Raw genomic sequence first — 20583 nt, 5'->3', positions numbered from 1 at the left:
AGAAGCTCCATCCCCAGCATGTGTAGCCAAGAAGATGAGGTTCCCCTGTCCCCCTAACTCAGTCTAGGGCTATAGTTTCACCCTGGAAGGGTAGGGCTTCTGATCCCTTCCCCACTCCTGTCTCAGTTCCCTATTAGAGGAAGTCTGTTCCAGGTCAATGTGGCTGAAGTCTGTTCCAAATCTCCCTTACCCCAAGCAACCCCCACCCTAAGAACAGCAGCTGAGAACACTGAGGCCCAGTTACCCTGCCCCACATCACTACAGAGCAGAGGTTCCACACCCAGAGAAGCAAGCCAAGACCAAGAGTGGCTCCCCACCCTCAGTGCCTACTACTGAGCAGGACTGTCACTCTAGGAAAACAGAGTCTCTGCCCCCAGCTCCAGTGCAGTGGTGCAGGTGTTCTGCCCAGGGGAAAGGCAGGTAATAAAAATAGGGAGGTCTTTGGGTCTGCCTAAGAGGACTGACTTCCTGGGAAGAAAGAGTGGAGAACTCCATGCCTAATGGTGGCATTGAAAACAGTACAGATCTTGCTGAAGCACAATTGAAAGGAGTCTGGTAGCCCCATAATACATGAAAACAACAGAGCAGCCAGAAGTTTTGCCTAAAGAGCCATGGAGAGTCAGCCATGAAGAACCGTCTTGGGCTCATAGTCACCTGTGAGGATCAGGAAGGCAAGTGTGCAGGCGCGAGGCTGCGTCTACTTGGGAGCATTACAGCAGGATGTGGGGCAGACTTGAAAGCATTCCCTAAGCTGCACACAGACCCACCGACATAGAGCAGAAGCCTCAGTAAGAACAAGGGGCTTAATTACAACCTGTGACCAAACACTGACTGAACAGTACACTACGCTGACCCAGGGACAACTCCTAGGAAGCAAGGCTCAGAGATTTCACAATCACCGGCAGCAGTCTGGAAAATTGTATACATGCCCAAGGCTGTACCCTCTCATGAGTAGTAAGTGTAGGCACCTCCACGCTACCAGTCCCTGGCTGAATGTAGGGCAAAGAAGGAAGGAGATCCAGCCAGTCCATTCTAAAGGAGATCAGTCCTGGGTGTTCATTGGAAGGACTGATGCTGAAGCTGAAACCAGTACTTTGGCCACCTCACGCGAAGAGTTGACTCATTGCAAAAGACCTTGATGCTGGGAGGGATTGAGGGCAGGAGGAGAAGGGGACGACAGAGGATGAGAGGCTGGATGGCATCACCGAGTCGATGGACATGAGTTTGGGTGAACTCCGGGAGTTGGTGATGGACAGGGAGGCCTGGCGTGCTGCGATTCATCGGACCCGACTGAGCAACTGAACTGAACTGTACTTTCAACTCCAGAATTTCCCTTTAATTAAGAAGAAAAACAATTTATCTCAGTATTTTCTACTTGATGAGACACTGTCATCATACTTTAGTTCTTTAAGCATGTTTCCTTTAGTTTGTTGTATATTATAATAGCTGTTTTGAAGTCTTTGTCTGCTAAGTATATATCACTGGGCCCCATCAAAGACATTTTCTATTGTCTGATTTTTTTTCCTATTGATGGATCGTATTTTCCTGTTTTTTACCATGTTTCATAATCTTTTTTCAATAATTGGACATTTCTGATATATTTTTACAACACTAGATACTGACCCCTACCACTACTCTGGAGGCAGTGGTGATGGTGGTTTCCTTATTCGTTTAGTGACTTGGCTGAACTAATTCAGCAGTCTAGTCCTTTGCAGTGTGCAGCCTCTGATTTTCCTATTCATGTTTTCTCCCTTGTTTTCATATTTTACTCTCATTACCTAGAGGCTGCCCCTGGGGTAGTATAGCCATTTATTGTTTAGAGGTTGTGCTTATGGTTCCTTAGCCATTATTTTTATTCTTCACCACTGGCTGTATTGGAAACTGCTGTTATAGTTCAGAGTCTTCTCCAACACCACAGTTCAACACCACAGTCAATTCTTCAGCATTCAACTTTCTTCACAGTCCAATTCTCACATCCATACATGACCACTGGAAAAACTATAGCCTTGACTAGTCAGACCTTTATTGGCAAAGTAATGTCTCTGCTTTTGAATACACTATCTAGGTTGGTCATAACTTTCCTTCCAAGGAGTAAGCATCTTTTAATTTCATGGCTGCAATCACCATCTGCAGTGATTTTGGAGCCCCCAAAAATAAAGCCAGCCACTGTTTCCACTGTTTCCCCATCTATTTCCCATGAAGTGATGGGATCAGATACCATGATCTTCATTTTCTGAATGTTGAGCTTTAAGCCAACTTTTTCATTCTCCTCTTTCACTTTCATCAAGAGGCTTTTTAGTTGAAAGTACGGTAGCCCAGTTGAATAGGCAGAAGATAAAAATCAGTGAATTTGAAGAAGAGCAACAGAAATTATGCAACCTGAAGAATGGAGAGAAAAAAGGAAAAAATGAACAGAGCCTCAGAGAATTGTGGAACATGATTAAACACATCAGTATACAAATAATAGGAATATTAGAAGAGAAGAGACAGAAATATTCTATAGAATATAAGAAATACTCGGGACTTCCCTGGTGGTCAAGTGGTTAATACTCTGTGCTCCCAAAGCAGGGGGAGCAGGTTTGATCCCTGGTCAGGGAACTGAGATCCCACATGCCGTGTAACATGGCCAAAAATTAAATTAAAAATGATAAGACTAATAAAGTAATTTTAAAAAATATAAGAAATATTCTAAGATATAATGGCTTAAATTTTTTTTAACTTAATGAAAAGCATTAAGCTACACACACAAGAAATAACAATGAAATCAGACACATTATGGTCAAAATGTTGAAAGAGCATGAGAAAGTCTTGAAAGCGGCAAAGGAAGAACAACTCATCACATACAAGGAAACCCCAGTAAGATCAAGTCAATTGCTCATCAGAAACTTGAAGGACAGAAGGCAATAGGACAACACATTAAAAGTGCTGAGAGTAAACACCTGTTCACAGTCCTATATCCAACAAAATTATTTTCCAAAAATAAAAGTGAAACACATTCCCAGATAAAAACAAGTTTTTCCCAAAACATCTATCCTACAGGAACATTTAAAGGAAATTATAAGGATGAAAGCAGTTGATAGTGACAGTGCTTTGAATCTACACACACAGGGGGAAAAAAAAAAAAGGATTGGTAAAGATAGTATAACAGCACATGTTCTCTTGACGGATTTAAAGAAGCAATTGCATAAAATACATATATAATTATATTGTTGAGCCTATCACATACTGAAATATATTTGACAATATCAGCACAAAATACAAAGGTGGAAATCAAGTTGTATTGGAGTAAGGAAATGACACCAACTAGTAGCTCATATCCATAGGAAGGAATAAAAAGAACCAAAAAGGGAGGTGTTAAGAAGGCACACTGTATACCAGTCCACACGAAAGAAAAGTTAGAAAACTGTAAATGCCTGAAATATTTAGGATTTAAAATCAACAGAACCCATTGATAAATTGGATACAGGATATTAGGAAAAAGAAGGCTTTGCAGATCATTCTTGAGTTTCTGACTTGTAGAAATTAAGGATAGATTTTATTCCCGAGGATCTGTTCATTGAATGAAGACCAGTTTTGAGGAGGAAAATCAGGTTTGGCCTTGGATGTGTTGAATATTGAAGTATATTCAAGATAAGTGCTGCGTCCTACAAGTTGTTTCAGTGAGTCTTTGCGACCATGTGGACTGTAGCCTGCCAGGCTCCTCTGTCTATGGGGATTCTCTAGACAAGAATACTGGAGTGGGTTGCCATGCCCTCCTCCAGGGGATCTTCCCAACCTAGGGATCAAACCTGCATCTCTTAGGTCTCCTACATTGGCAGCTGGGTTCTGTACCACTAGCACCACCTGCGAAGCCCATATTCAAGATATCCAAGTGTAAATGTTGAGAAGGCAGTGGAATATATGGTTTTAGAGTGCAGAAGAAAGGTCTGAGCTGGATATAATGTTTAAGTAACTGATGTACTGATGGTAATTGAAACTGTAAAATTTGAATGAGCTTATTTGGGAAGAAAATACGGAGAGAAAAGAGATGAAAGCTTAAGACCCGATGTTGAGGATTGATATTTAATAGCTAGGTTGAGGATGGTGAACTCACAAAGCAGACTGAGAAAAGCATGGCCAGAGAGAGAAAAATAAAACCAGGAGAATATAATACCGTATAATTCAGAAGAAAAGAAAAAGTTGTTGCTGTTCAGTCACTAAGTCGTATCTGACTCTTTGCGACCCTGCGGCCTGCAGCATACCAGGCTTTCTTGTCCTTCATTGTTTCCCGGAGTTTGCTCAGATTCAAGTCAATTGAGACAGTGATGCCATCCAACCATCTTGTTCTCCGTTGTCCCCTTCTCCTCCTGCCTTCAATCTTTCCCAGCATCAGGGTCTTTTCTAATGAGTTGGCTCTTTGCCTCAGGTGGCCAAAGTATTGGAATTTCAGTTTTAGCCTCAGTCCTTCCAATGAATATTCAGGATTGATTTCGCTTAGAATTGACTGACTTGATCTCCTTGCTGTCCAAGGAACTCTCGAGAGTGTTCTCCAACACCACAGTTCAAAAGCACCAATTCTTCGGCACTCAGCTTTCTTTATAGTCCACCTCTCACATCCATACATGGCTATTGGAAAAACCATAGCTTTGACTATATGGACCTTTGTTGGCAAAGTAATATCTCTGCTTTTTAATATGCTGTCTAGGTTAGTCATAGCTTTTCTTCCAAGGAGCAAGCATGTTAATTTCATGGCTGCAGTCACCATCTGCAATGATTTTGGAGCCCAAGAAAATAGTCTGTCACTGTTTCCATTTTTTCCCCATCTATTTGCCATGAAGTGATGGGACCAGATGCCATGATCTTAGGTTTGTGAATGTTGAGTTTTGAGCCAGCTTTTTCACTCTCCTCTTTCACCTTCATCAAGAAGCTCTTTAGTTCCTCTTTGCTTTCTGCCATAAGGGTGGTGTCATCTGTATATATGATGTTATTGATATTTCTCCCACCAATCTTGATTACAGCTTATGCTTCATCCAGTCCAGCATTTCACATAATGTACTCTGCATATAAATTAAATTAGCAGGGTGACAATATACAGCCTTGACATAACTCCTTTCCCAATTTTGAGCCAGTCCATTGTTCCATGTCCAGTTCTAACTGTTGCTTCTTGACCTGCATACAGATTTCTCAGAAGACAGGTAAGGTGGTCTGGTATTCCCATCTCTTTCAGAATTTTCCACGGTTTGTTTTGATGCACAAAGGCTTTAGCATAGTCAATGAAGTAGAAGTAGATGTAATTCTGCTTAGAAGTTGAATCAAATGAGAACTGAAAAACTTTTTTCTGTTTTTCTGGGTTTTTTTTTTTTTTTTTGGCCGTGCTGCACAACTTGTCGGATTCTAGTTGCCTGACCAGGGACTGAACCTGAGTCCCCGGCAGTGAAAGCACACAATCCTAACCACTGGACTGCCAGGGAAAGCCCCCTAACAGATCTCTTAATGTATTGATATGGTAGTTTATTGGTAATCTTTACAAGAGCTATTTTGGTGGTGTAAAAGAACAGAAGCCAACAGAAGTTGAGGTCTGATTGGAAAATTGTTAGGAGCAATTCTCCATGGGTTTCTTGCATTGAGAACTTTTGTTAAGGACTGTTTTTCAAAGATGTTTGCTAAATGAACAGACTTGGAAGATAAGAATAGTGTCTCCTTTCAGAGTAAAGGACAGATTGTTTGCCACCCAGTGTAATAAAGATGATGTCTCCCCCGGGACAAACATCAGGCAGATTTGCTTACAGCCCATTGTAAAAGGTGAGAGTTCCCTAAGCGCGGAGTCCCTCAGCTGTGACAGAGACACGCTGCATGCAGCATCCACTCGGCCACTCTGTCACCCTGTGGGACTTACAGTCCTCCGCTCTACCAGCTGAGCTATCGAAGGGTGAGCCCCTGTGGGACTTAAAGAGAACCAGCGTCGACATGAAACTCAGGCTGCTGCTTGTGGCATGAGTAGTGAGTCATTTATCTCCGACCCAGGAGACTTGTGTCTGGTACCAATATCCCTGACGCCAAGCCAGGGATCCTAACTTGTAGGATAAAACAGGCATCCCCAGTCCCAGGCCTCAAAACAGGAGGTGAGCGGAGGGCGAGTGAGTGAAGCTTCATCTGTGTCTACAGCTGCTCCCCATCTCCTGCATTGTCACCTGAGCGCCGCCCCCGTCACATCAGCAGTGGCATTAGATTCCATAGGAGCTTGAGCCCCAACTCTGAAGTCAAGGCAGAATATCCTGAGATCGCCACAAACTAGAAATAAAGCGCACAGTAACACAGTGTGCGTGAATCACCCTGGACCATCCCTTCCCCCACCCCAGCCCTGGTCCATGGAAAAAGTGTCTTTGTGAAACCAGTCCCTGGTGCCAAAAAGGTTGGCAACTGCTGGGGTAAAACACCAGCCCCTTCACAGTTCCTGACAAAGATGAAAAAATGGAAACAAGCAGAGTGAATTGTTTCAGTTCGGTTATGAAGAAATAAAAAAGGCCAGGCAGAGCTAGTGGCATTAATGGAGGAAAATCTAAGCATGTCTAAATACTGATGAGAAGGAGCCAACAGAGGGAAAGACTGAATATATATGAGACAGAGGGGTAATGGAAAAGGAATACTTCCTTATTTCTTTATTTGTGATGAAAGAGAAGGAAAGATGGAGGTAAACTTTGGTAGCTGATACATTTAGTATCACAAACTTAAGGAAATTCTTCTGACTTCTCTCTTTCCTGAGAAACAGGAGGTCAAGTAATTTGCTAGAGGAGAGGGAGAAAGGTAGGAGTAGGAGGCAGTTGAAGATTTTTTAAAGAGATCTGAAATAGCTCTGTGTAGAGAGCAAAAAAAAAAAGTTCAGCAGAGAAATGAAACAGGAATGTATTTGAAAATCTGTTTAGGGTTGTCATAAACTGTTGGTACCCTATGGTATAACTTTCACCAGCACCACAGGTACTCAGGTACAGACATAGAAAATAATTCTTACTCCAAGATTAGGGTTTCCCCGTGAGACGGTGGAGTTTTAAATTTTAAAGAGATTTGGGTCATAGAACTCAAGCTGAAGGAGAAAAGTGAAGTACAATCCCAGTAAAGTTGAAAAGAAGTTCGTGGGAGTACATACAGGTAGTCCCTGTTTCCAAAAATTTGCTTTGCACCACTTCACTGCACTGTTGTGAAAGTTGGTACCTGTTTTTGATGAGCAAAGAAATCCAAAGAGGATTTTTTCTAAGGGGGAAAAAAAAGTGTAAAGCAAAAACAGCATTTAGTTTTTGTTTGTAGTGAACTGTTAGAGAGGCAGCACACATCCCAAGTGTGCCAGGCTCCTTCCTCAGGAACTACACTCAGCATCAGGCCACCAGTGCTCTGAATTGTGTCTGTGGGCATCTGTGCTGTTTCTCAGTTTGTTTTGTGTATCTATTATTAATACCAAGATGTGCCCTAAGATAACGCTTCTTTGCTTTACACCACTTCAGTTTACCAAAGGTTTCATAGGAACATTCTACTTTTGGATAGCAGGGAAACCCTAGAGTTGAAAAAACAGTTGAAAGGAGAAGAGGTTGCAGCAAGATTTAGGAGTTGTTCATTCACGTGTTCCTTTCTTCATTCACTTAATAAGCCTCAGTTCACAGGTTACTATGTGCTATTGGTCTAGTGGTTAGGATTTGGTGCTCTCACTACCGTGAACCGGGTTCAGTTCCCAGTTAGGGAAAACCTTCTTCTGAGTTTCCCTACTGGCTTAGCCAGTAAAGAATCCTCCTGAAATATCCCCTGGAAAAGGGAATAGCTGCCTACTCCAGTATTCTGACCTGGTCGCAAAGAGTCAGACACAACTGAGCAACTTTCACTTCACTTCATCCAAAAATCATTCCCCTTTTGCTCGCTGTGCATTTATAAGTTTACCTTCTCAGTTATGATTTCCATGGACTTGGGTTATTGAGGCTGGCTCTGCTTGACGGCTCAAGAAAGTTAACCTAAAGTAGCAAGAAGAAATCAGCATTTCAGTCCTTACTCTTTATTCTTTTGTGTTATCTGAATACAATCACCATTTACCCATTTTTATTTATTTATTTTTTAATTGGAGGAAAATTGCTTTACAGTGTTTTGTTGGTTTATTCTTGTGTAATTTTTAAAAACTTTCAAGAAGTTATCTAAAATTTTCTACTTGCCTAACCCAATTATTATTTTTTAAATTACTAATATATTCTTCATGTTAATTATTGCTAGTAACAGTAAAACCCAAATTAATGAGGAAGTTCTTGAGCACTATAATTAAGAACACAGGGCTTTGAAATTAGCTAATAATACTTATTGTAATAAATAATGATTAAATAGCATAATGAATATAAAGCACTTAGCACAGTATCTAGCATATAGTAAACATTCAGTTAATGGAAGCTGTTGCTACTTTTCTTTCTTTTGAAATGCCATGAGGCATGCCTAATCTTAGTTCCCCAACCAGGGATTGAACTCATGCTCCCTGCGTTGGAAGGGTGGAAGTTTAACCATTGGACCACCAGGGAAGCCTGGTAGTAGCTATTACTATTACTATTAATAATGGTAGCTATTACTACTTTTATCATCATCATCATCATCTGTAGTCAGAACTCTCAGTTCCAAGTGACAAAAATTCAACTTTTACTAGATTTTGCAAAATAGGAATTTATTAGCTCATGTTATTTTCAAAAAACAAAACAAAAAACAGAGGTAGATGCCCTAGCTGGATTCAAGTATTCAAACAATATCCACTATGTCATTTCTTGGCTTTATTTTATATTGACTTCATTCATAGCAAGCTTCCTCCTCATTGTAATAAGATGCTCTACACCTTAGCAGCTAACCGTTATCAGTTGAGAAGGGGGGAATGGGGAATGCCTGTTTATCAGTAGATGCAGCAGACGTCTTGGGTAGAACTTTCATTGGCCTGTCTTGGGTTATACACTCATTCCTTAACTAATCATGTGCTCAAGGAAATGAAATGTTCTGAGTGACCAGGCCTGGAACTTGGGAGTGGGCACACATTCCACCAGAATACAGGAACTAAGAGTGGGTGGGGGAGGGTTTTCCCAAGGTTAAATCAAGATGATATCAATAGAAGAAAGTCGAATAAAAACCAGACAGGCAAAACCAGCAGACTTCCAATATTACACTCGGAAAAAAACAGTTGAATCTTGAATTGTTACCCACTCAGTGAAAACCTGTTTACAGAATGTAGCTTGTACTATTCTTAAAGTGAATAAGCAGATTCTGCCATACTGATGTGCACAGATTGTTCCATAGATAAGGATGTGCCATAGAAAACATCCCACCTCAACTTCTATATAATTAAGTTGTCATAACACATGAAAAAAAATACAGCTGAATTTAATTATCACAAGAAAGATGATCACTAAGGTATTAGGCAACATGTTATAGTAGAAAGAAAACAGAAGTTAAAAAAATCACAAGACATAATTTCTACCAAAAATGTAGTAATAATATTAGTTACCATACATTGAGTGATGATTGTATGTATTCTAAAGTTTATGTTTCCTCATTTTATTAACACACTTTATGAGGTAGATAGTGATAAGCTCCTTTTATACGTGGGGAAACTGAGAGTCAGTGCTTAAGTAATTTGCCTCGTAAACCTGACAGAGAAAGATTTGAATCCGTCCTGCTTGTTTCCAAAGTCTGTGTTTTTGGTTAATAAAGCTGTGTGATTTAACCTCTTATTTCTTGTTTCTGAAGTAAGAGACTTTAATTACCTTTAAAGGTCCTTTGCTCTCAAAAATCCTATGATTATTTCAGGGCTCACCTTTAATTTCTCATCACTAATTCTGCATATTTTTAAGAGATTGTCAGTCAATTATAACACTACTATGTCATTAATTATGGACAAAATGCTGACATCACTATTTAATGTGCATGTCATGGTCTGTACTATTATATGACCATGAAGTAAACTGTCATTGGATAAATGTTCTTCCATTGGGACCTCACATACAAAGAATAAAATTTGGCAAAGACACAAAGTGATTAATGTTAGAACAGGGGGGAGATGCCATCTACATTTTCATATTGGTATGTTTTTATGTGTGAAGTGTTTTATGTGAGTGTGTATTTGGTTGGTTGCTTTGGGTTTTTGCCTTATTGCAACTCTGCCAAGCATATCTCCTCATTCTTGCTTGGAGTCTCTTTTTTTCACATTTGAATCTGAATTCTAGTCAATACTGAATGGACTATAAAAAGATTTACTAAACTGCTGCAAATAGCTTTTCCTTGTTTAAATTGTTATATAAGACCAATTAAAATTTGAGCAATTTTATGCTTGATAAAATTCACCTTCAAGTATGCTATAAACTGGAAAAAGATGTAAAGCACAGACAGATATTGATGTTCATTTCACTGTGTTAAATGTACTGTTTCTGTGAAAAATGAAAATGTGTTTACATAGTTTTTCTTTTTTCAGAGATCAAATATGTAAAATTTCTCTGAAAGCTTCCATTACACAGATGTTAGCTATTAATAATATAATATCTGGAGAGAGTATAACATAGGGATTACTGGTGTGGTCTCTGGAGTAAGAATGTCTGGGTTCATCTCATAGCTCCTTCAATATAATATAAGTCAATGGCCAACATTTAACTCCTCTGAAACTTAGTTTCCTTATCTGCAAATGGGGAAAATAATAGTGCCTCCCTCCCAGCCTCTTGGAAAGACGAAACAAGAAAACGTACGTAGAGCACAGTGCGTGCCACATAGGCACTGAGCGCTCGCTGTTCTGCTGCGCCACTAGTGATACCACCGCGCATTACTCTGAAAATTGTAGACCTCTGAGCGAGCCAGGGACTTAAGAACTCATCTGTTCATATTAGCCTCTGCTCTTAAAATACAGTTGTTTAGCAACTGAACTAAGCATGTAAATTTTAGCTAACAGCTACCATATCTTACAATCTCTCTCAAATTTATTTATACATATTTGAACAAATTCACAGATGTACTTATGGGGAAATGAAATAATTGATGTTGTTTGTAAATTTTGTTTTTATTTTTGAGGAGCTTTTTGCCTAACATGTCATTATTATAGAATATTTCTATTGTTCATTCAACAAATACTTCTTATGATTCTGCTAAGGGCCAGGCACAGTGCAGTATAATAAGTACTCTTCTTCGAACTTACATGGTTCTTGTCTTCAATGACCTTACCCTTCCTATCACAGATAGTGACAGGAAGTAGATATATAAAGAAATAATTGCAAAATTAAATATTGAAGTGGGTAGAATAATGGTTTCTCCCCCCTCAAAGATGTCCACATCTTAATCCTTAGTACCTATGAATATGATATCTTACATGGCAAAAAAGATTTTGTAGATATGATCAAATTTAAGGACTTTGAGATGGGAAAATGAACCTGGATTATCCAAGAGAACTAAACTTAATCACATGGATCCTTAAAAACAGAAAACCTTCCCCTGTCATGGTCAGAGGGAAAAGTTAACACAGAGGGATGGTCTGAGAGTTACAGTGTTGCTGGATTTGAAGGCGGAGAAAGGGGTCTAGGAGCCAAGCAAGATGGACACCCTCTAGCAACTAGAAAAAGTAGAGAAATGGATTCTCTACTTGAGCCTCCAGAAGGAAACAAGCCTGCCAGTTTTTACTTCTCAGCTGCAAAACAGGTTAGAAAAAAGTGATACGTTTGTGTCATTTTACATCACTAAGTTTGTACTAATTTCATATGGCAGCAATAGAAAGCTAATTCAAATATAATAAATTCTCTTTATTTAAGGTCTATCTGTGGAGAAATAGTTCTTCTATTTCTCCTAAAGTATTAAGAATCACTTTCCAAAGTTGAATCAGAAGAGCTTGAAAGAATTTTCCCCAGAAGACACTCAAAAGTCATCATTCCAAAGTAGATCACAGGCCCTTTCCAAGGCCAGCTTCTCATAAAGGACAGGGGATTACTCTTAGACTTGTCATCTCTGAAGCTATAGATGAGGTTTTCCTCAGGTAAAGAATATGGACTGGATTAAGGAAAGAGTAAGTGGATCTTAATAATATCCACAACAAAACATACTGATAATTCCATAAAAATCTATAATTGCTTTGAGATTACAATTATAACTAATACTTTGGAAAAAATAAGGCCATCTTTTTGTTTGGCAAGAAGTGGAGCAGGTAGAAAGTCTATCAAGATATTGCTCTAATGCTTGCCAGCCACAAGATAAATTCTCCCCATGTATTCAACAGATATTTACTGATACAGAAAACACTGTAGTGAGATTGACTGTAATGTCAGTGATATAAGAATGCTGCCTGTTTTCTTTTCCATGTCTTTAAGTGTCTTTCCTCTAGGGTTATTTGAACCTTTACCCAGTTCTTTGCTGAATATCGTTGATGTTTCCACAGAACTTTATTTGTGAAGATATGCCACCACTTTTAGGCATTTTTCTAGTGACTTTACTTTTTTCTTCTCCTTCAGATTGCCCAGATTAAGAAATGCTTCAGTAAGGTGGCAGATTTTTAGTAATTATTTTATCTGGTTGATAGGTACTTAGGGGTTCATTGTACTATTTTCTCTCGGAGAAGGCAATGGCAGCCCACTCCAGTACTCTTGCCTGGAAAATCCCATGGACAGAGGAGCCTGGTAGGCTGTAGTCCATGGGGTCGCTAAGATTCGGACATGACTGAGCGACTTCACTTTCTCTTTTCACCTTCAGGAAATGGCAACCCACTCCCGTGTTCTTGCCTGGAGAATCCCAGGGATGGGAGAGCCTGGTGGGCTGCCATCTGTGGGGTCGCACAGAGTCGGACATGACTGAAGTGACTTAGCAGCAGCAGCAGCAGCAATACTGTTTTCTCTAATTTTGTGTTTGAAATTTTTCATATTAAAAAAAAAAGCAGCAGCAGGCTGCCGCAGCCACAGCACCCCAGGCCAGTCTTTTTGGCCTCCCATCTCTAGTCCCCGTCCCCCTAGCTGCTCCCCGGATCTCAGACTGCTGCCTCTGCCCCTGGCCTTGAGGAGTTAACTGAGCATTGCAACACCTACTTCTTCCCCTGAAAAACCCACAAACAGTTTGTAGAAGAATTTAAAGTGGATCTTCAGAAAGAATCATTTTAGATTAGGGTACTCACTTTGTACTAAAACCACAAATATACTGAAAAAGTTTTAAAAAGCTTCAGTAACAACAGAAAACCCCAAAGTACAATAAGTGCTTAGATTAAAAGAAATTAGAGGTGGTAAAAAAGAAAAAAGCTAAATAAAAAAAGAAAGAGCCAAAAATGATACCAGCAGTGTAGACACTGGAGTAGAAGAGGAAGTTGAGGGACCAGAAGAACTACAAACTAAATCAAGAACTCTTTGAGTTCTGTCCTAAAGAAAAGAAAGCCTTAATCTCAAGTAAGACCAAGATTTTTGTTTTTCTTTTTTAATATAGTATATTATCATGGAACACATTAAAAAGTATGAGAAGCTAAGAAACATAAAATCGATCACAGCATATCAGTGAAGGAAAATATAATTTAGAAGTTAAAATACAAAAAATAAGGAAAGGTTAACAAATAAATTATAATTCACGAGTATATTATCAGTATCAAAAAGGATTCATATAAATCCCATTTTATGGATTAGAAAACTGAAGCTCAGGAAACTGAAGTAGTTTGATCAAGGTCATTCAGTTTAAGTGTTGGAAGCCTAGATTTGAACTCTCCAACTATCTCAACAACATTTTGTTTTTCTCATTCTTTTTTTGGTAGAAATTAAAATCCAAAAGTAATTTATTATATGTATAAATTAACTCAAAAATAATTCTGGTTTAGACTTATATACATTTAACAATGATGCCCCGTTGAGTCTCATTTTTTCATTACATCAATGATACTCTGTACTCAACATAAATTACTATTATATGGGAAAACACTGCCTTAAAGTGAAACACTTCAGTGAAACACTGAAAATCATTTTGTCTGACTATTGCACATAAAAGATTTTTTTCATTTTTTCCTTATATATGTAAACTATTATGTAGAATTAAAAAATGCATTTTTAAATGAAAAAATATTTTTAGTTATTTATTGATTACTGAAATGATTAAGTTTTGGTTTCTACTAAAGGAATCTAAGACCGATTCTTGTGTTTGAAGTGTGTCTTAAGTTAATTAACTATTTTCTGGCCTAGACAGCCTACTTAGTAGCTTTTAATACTTACTTGTTATTATATGAAAGGCTATACCCAAAGTCTTCTTTTTAAACACGAGTAATTTTCTGTCTTTCACCTACTATGAGCAAGTATATGTTCAGTAAATAATTACTAATTTGAATCATCACACCTAAAAGAGATTAGGTTTAATAAATTATAATTACAACTGTGTCACTGTGACATAGTTTTTCTTTTGTGACCAAATTAAGGGCTAGTGAAAAGAGAGAAACTATACCAATTTTTTTAACAAAGATAAGTTAATACAAAGAATTGTTAAGCAGGCATTGAAGAACAGGAAAGGCAAAAACAGGAAGGCAGTGATAGTCAAAAGATGTAAAAAAATACCAGCATCATAAGCATTACCTGGAAACTTGTTAGAAGTGCAAATTCTCAGACTCCAGGCCTCAGTTGTGGCTTACTGAACCAGAAACCTTGGCAGTGGACTTTCAGAGCCTTCCAAGGGAGTCTAACGTATCAAGTTTTAAAACCACTGCACTAAAGTAGGCTAGAGTGCCACAGGTAGTAACACCAGGAAGCAGCCACCACTCCTGGGCCTGAGGAAGCAGAGAGAGAATTACTAAAACTGAGAAAACTGGGGAAGGCCCCATCACACGCAGCTGAGACTCAGGCTTCGAAGAGCCTGTCGCCACCCACCTGGAAGTGGTGTTTCTGAGCTCAAAGGAAGAACAACACAGACCCTGGGGACCAGAGATCTGAGGGAAAGGAACCCACGGGTTTGATCTGGTGTCTCAGGAAGGCACATTGAGTTTCTGCAGGTGCTGGGAAGTCACTAAACTGAAATCAGTGGCTGCTACCAGAAGGACCTACTACTGCCAGAGTGAACTGTCACTGGAGTGAGACCAAGAGGATCAAGAAACCCATGAGAAGCAAACAAGAAAGAGCAAGTCCCTTCCTCCTCCTCCTGCTGTGCAGTGTCTCTCTAGTTCCTCTACTGGCAGAGCCTAACAGGGAACCAGATATGTTTGTAGAATTTCAAAGAGTGGGGTTGTAGCTGAGAGATAGTAGCTTAATATCTATCTACTAGAGATAGTAGTATAAAGACCCTAATTGTAATAAGACTGAGAGGTAATAGAAATAGTACATAATTTTTGGTATGTATAATTGGGTACACATGGACATTTTCTGGGGAACTGATATCTAGCTAAACTTTTAGGCTTATTATACAAAATTATTCCTATGTGGAAACTATGTTTCTCCTGATGAGATTAATAAGCATTTAGGACATCAAGGACCTAAACTGAATTCTTAGCTTCCCAGCTAAAATCAAAAGATCACAGCCATAATACCTGAGAATTGCTCAACAGTAGCAGCAAGCTCTGCTCCAGAGAGATGAGGCTGGGTCCTTGAAGTCTTAGTGTCAAAGGAATGGACTAAAAAGAAGCTTACTTGGCAGGACAGAGCAATCCAGAGCCTGCCTCAAAACAGGAGATTGGTATAAAAAGGTTGTTGTGTAATCACAGTCATTGATAAGAATAATACGAACATGATTTTTTGCTTAATAAGTTGTTTTGTGCAATTCCAGGGAGCTTGAAAATGAATGGAAATGATCAGCTACTTCCTTCATCTTGTAAATCTGTGTTCTAGTAGTTGAGTGTCCAGTCAATGTCAAGGCCACATAAATCAATAAATCAGTGCTTTCCATACTCTTGAAAGGTGATCACAGTCACAGCTGTTCTGGGTGACAATCAAAAGGAACATTCCCAGGCATTATCGAATGGTTATCACAAGTATGCCCAGTACATAGTCTGGAAGATAAAGAACTATGAAATGATCCTTACTCTTAAAAGACCTTCACTTGTTTCTCATTTTATGTTTATATTTTGTCTTGTTTTTGTTTTTCAAAGGATATTGAAGAATCACAAAACCACACTGGCGAGCCTGTGGGAGATGACTACAAAAAGATGGGAACACTTTTTGGTGAACTGAACAAAAGCCTCATCAACATGGGCTTCACAAGGATGTATTTTGGAGAACAAATTGTAGAACCAGTAATAGTCATTTTCTTTTGGGTTATGCTGTGGTTCCTTGGCCTACCAGCCTTTGGACTAGTTGCTATTCTTTGCCTTGTCATTATTTATGTGCAGCAGTAAAATATGGCCAAATGAACATTTGGTTTGACGTTTGGTAGCCAGATATGTAATTAGTGAAGTTATATATTTCACTACATCAAGGCTGAAAAGTTTGCCTTGTTTCAAATTGTGTTGTTTTGCAATTAAATTTGTAAATTGATGTTGTTTAAAATTAAATTCAACTTGATTGTAAGAGGGTTGAATATATATAGTAGCTTATTCATAACTCTTGTTTAACTACTGTGATCTGTGCCCACTTTTAAATACTCCTATTCCCATGCCAAAACTTAAATAACACCAAAAAGTGAGCAGGGAAAATAGGATACAAAATTCAAATAAGACAATATAGCTCTTGTAAAAGCTCTAATAAAACATTTTAGAAGAAAAAGGGTGAAACAAGGAGTGAAAATTTTTAACTGGAGAATTGCTCCTCACTTACCCCAACCAAATAAATCCATATCTTCTGAGAAATAACTTGAATTTCCATTGTCCCTGCTCAACCAAAACTAATGTAAATGACAACTTCTATACACTACCTTAATATTTTGATGAAAATCAGTAAAGTTAGCACATTTTCTAAAGATTGTAAAGAAATATATTTATTATAACTGGGGAAACTTCCCAAGCTAAATATAACTTTTTTATAATGTAATACTTGGGCTTGGAATCACTTCAGTATATCATTTGGAGTTTTAGACAATTTTGGTGCTAATTAGTTTTTGTGAATTTTTAAAGTCTCATAAGCCAGGTCCATAGTTGACTGTACCCCATAGTAATGAATATTTTCCTCGTATTTTTTCCTAAACATTTTCAGTGTATTTTTTTCAGAAATTTACATTTTTATAATTCTTTTATAGCAATTAGTCTAAGATTTTAAAAATCTATTTCCTATCTTGACATGGATTTTCCCCCCAAAGTTGATTTGTATTATGGCTGAAATTCTTTATTATTCCTTTTTTTAAAAGAAAAAGCTCATTTTCTTTAATATCTGTATTAGAGATTACAGTATTACAGTATAAAACCAAATGCTTAAATTTGGAACTCAACAGCCAATTGTATCATATTCCTCTAATGCTAAAGTCAAGTCAGTAATTGGCCAGGCATGTTATTAATGTGTCTTAATTCAACACTTTGGGGTTTTATATTAAAAAATAGCATTTCTTTAAACATATTTAGAAAATGAAAAATGGCTTACTCATATTTTGGATTTTGTTTAAAAAAATCTAAAATCTTTATACTTTGGTCTAAAAAACTTTCTGTAGACAAAAGATAGGTAGTTGAGATAATTATCTAGAAATTTCAGTTAAATAGAGGAAGATGGAGCAATAGGTTATTTTTATCTTTGGCAGGGCAATAACTAAAGTGTGTAAAATGTTTACTATTCTACTTTATAAAGTTTCTACCCAATCCTGTTTCTAAAATTTATTCTATATGTCCTCAGCGTCTTCCATCCTGAAGCAGAAAAATGATGAAAATGTTCAATTTAGATTTCTAAAATTAGATTATCTTGAACAACAGTACCAATCAGAGGGCACTAAAAAATATTATTCCTCTGTGTAAATATAGATCTTTTGAAGTTTGACTTTGAAAAAAGACTTTGTACTAGATCATTGTGTTTTTACTGGGTTTGCAATATTTTTAATGGTAACCTTTATGAACCTGGCATAAGTGCAAGTTATTGGAAAAGGTGTCATTATTCATGTGCTGTAAAATTGCGAGGTTTTTAATAGAAGTCATGAGATTTTGTATATCTGCATTCAATATTAAAGTGTATTCCTTTGTAATACTACTAAAAGTTTTAATTTCCTTTTGGAATGTAAAAAAGAAATAGTATGCATAATAGCAGCTCTGGTTCCACCGGTGCCTAATATTGAAAATATTTTTTAAAGTAATTTTTAATTGTCAAATACTGTGCATCTGTATACTGCTGTTAATAGGATGTATATTAAATTCTGTAAAGAAATGAGATATTTTGATGCTATCCTTTCTGCATATATTATTAGAAGAGCATACCAACAAATCATTTGCTTTAATAGGGAAAAAGCAAACTTTGCTCATTTGATGGAAATAAAATATTTTCTTTTATGAAAGATATTAGAATGCAAATTATACTGATATCTTGAAATAAAAAGAAACTGGTCATTTCTTTGGTTCATGCTATAAGGAACTGATTCAAAAACATTCTCAATCATTTCAATCTGACACAAGCCAATTTTAGAAATTACTATTACTAGGAACAAAGAGATAGAAATTACAGTGCTATATTATTAGATTTGTGTATATATATATCACTCATACCTCAATTCAAAAGGAAAAGGTCAAGACCTATGAGTAAACTGACTGTAGATGAATGAATCAATTTTCACTAAAGGGAAAACTAAGTTTTGCAGAATGCAGTTGTCTCATATGCTGAACTGTCATATGCAAGGTATTTTTCCATTCCTGGCCACCAGTCAGATCATTCTTAGCTCACTAGTGTGCTGGAGCCAGCTTACACTGGCTTGCAAAAGCCAACTGTATACATTTAATCCCTCTCTGCCTTCCGCGACATCAAGTTGGTAGCCTGACATTGAATATGAAGGGAGTATTTACACTATAATTGGCAAACACAGCAAATCAGGGCTCTTTGTTTGTGGGAAGCCAGTTGTTGAACATGTATCATCAGCGCATCACTGATTAGCCACTCTAGAGGCCACATTTCCATTTCTACTCTTAAAAACATAAAGGAAGCATATCAAGGCAAATCCCCACAGACCCATCCAAAATTGCATTTGAATCTTTTCCATGTGGGAACTATGGGCCATAGTTGTCTTCTGACCAAAGTGTATCTCTATTTAATCACGTTTTGATCAGAGAAAATCTTTCTGGGCTATCACTAAGCTGCCAATCCATTAAAGACTATCCAGATAATCAGGAAATAAGAAACAGTTACGGAACTGAGGAGGGCAAATTACAGCATAAGGTCTGTTATAAAGTATTAAGATCAAAATAAAGCTAGGTATTGAGCAATCAAGGGCTGTTTGTCTGGTTTGTGATTCTTAATATAATTACATATTTTAGTTATTTAGTTGTTATTTTAATTAGTTATTTTACAAATGTTTATTGATTTCAGTTTATTTTAGAAGTTTTCATTGTGAATTAATGGCTTGACAGGGTGAAAGAAGAATTTAAAAAATCAGACTTTCATACCTGTTAGTACTTCTAGTACTAACAAGAAGAATATAAACTACTGTACAAACTAGTGCTTCAGGATTATTGCTGGACTGAATATTTTCTAAGTCCTATTTCTCTGCCATACAGTTGTGTTCATTTCACATGCTAGTAAGGTTAACACTCAAAATCCTTCAAGCCCGGCTTTAGCAGTACGTGAACCAATAATTCCAGATGTACAAGCTGGATTTAGAAAAGGCAGAGGAACCAGAGATCAAATTGCCAACATCCAGTGGATCACAGAAAAAAAAAGGGAATTCCAGAAAAACACTTACTTCATTGCCTACACTAAAGCCTTTGACAATGTGGATCACAACAAACTGGAAGATTCTTCAAGAGATTGGAATACCAGACCACCTTAGCTGTCTCCTGAGAAACCTGTATGCAGGTCAAGAAGCAACAGTTAGAACCAGACATGGAATAATGAACTGGTTAAAAATTGAGAAAAGAGTACATCAAGGCTATGTATCGTCACCCTGCTTATTTAACTTCTATGCAAAGTACATCATGTGAAATGCTAGGCTGGATGAAGCACAAGCTGGAATCAAGATTGTAGGGAGAAATACCAATAACCCCAGATATGCAGATGATACCACTCTAATGGCAGAAAGTGAAGAGGAACTAAGAGCCTCGATGAGGGTGAAAGAGGAGAGTAAAATGGCTGATTTAAAACTCAACATTCAGAAAACTAAGATCATGACATCTGGTCTCATCATTTCATGGCAAATAGATGCGGGGGGGTGGGGGATGGAAACAGAGACTAATTTTATTTTCTTGGGCTCCAAAACATCACTGCAGATGGTGACTGCAGCCATGAAATTAGAATACGCTTGCTTCTTAGAAGGAAAGCTATGACAAACCTAGATGTGTATTAAAAAGCAGAAACATCATTTTGCCAGCAAAGGTCTATATAGTCAAAGCTATGGTTTTTCCAGTAGTCATATACGGATGTGAGAGTTGGACCATAAAGAAGGCTGAGTGCCAGAGAATTGATGCTTTTGAACTGTGGTTGGAGAAGACTCTTGAGAGTCCCTCGAACTGCAAGGAGATCAAACCAGTTCAATCCTAAGGGAAATCAACCCTGAATACTCATTGGAAGGACTGAC

At 37.9% G+C, this 20583-nt stretch overlaps 1 protein-coding gene across 1 annotated transcript in view; it reads left to right on the top strand.

Annotated features, from left to right (window-relative positions):
• Positions 1-18413, top strand: part of FAM241A (family with sequence similarity 241 member A) — a 43107-nt gene extending 24694 nt beyond the window's left edge. The window contains exon 2 of the mRNA XM_040237462.1: positions 16043-18413. Coding sequence (XP_040093396.1) covers positions 16043-16288 — 246 coding nt within the window. The 3' untranslated portion in view covers positions 16289-18413. The remainder of the gene's footprint in view (positions 1-16042) is intronic.
• Positions 18414-20583: the final 2170 nt, after the last annotated feature.

This window comes from Oryx dammah, unplaced genomic scaffold (assembly GCF_014754425.2).
Source record: "Oryx dammah isolate SB20612 unplaced genomic scaffold, SCBI_Odam_1.1 HiC_scaffold_3, whole genome shotgun sequence".
Taxonomy (NCBI): domain Eukaryota; kingdom Metazoa; phylum Chordata; class Mammalia; order Artiodactyla; family Bovidae; genus Oryx; species Oryx dammah.
The sequence above is the reverse complement of the archived record's forward strand: the minus strand, read 5'-3'. Positions and strand labels throughout refer to the sequence as shown.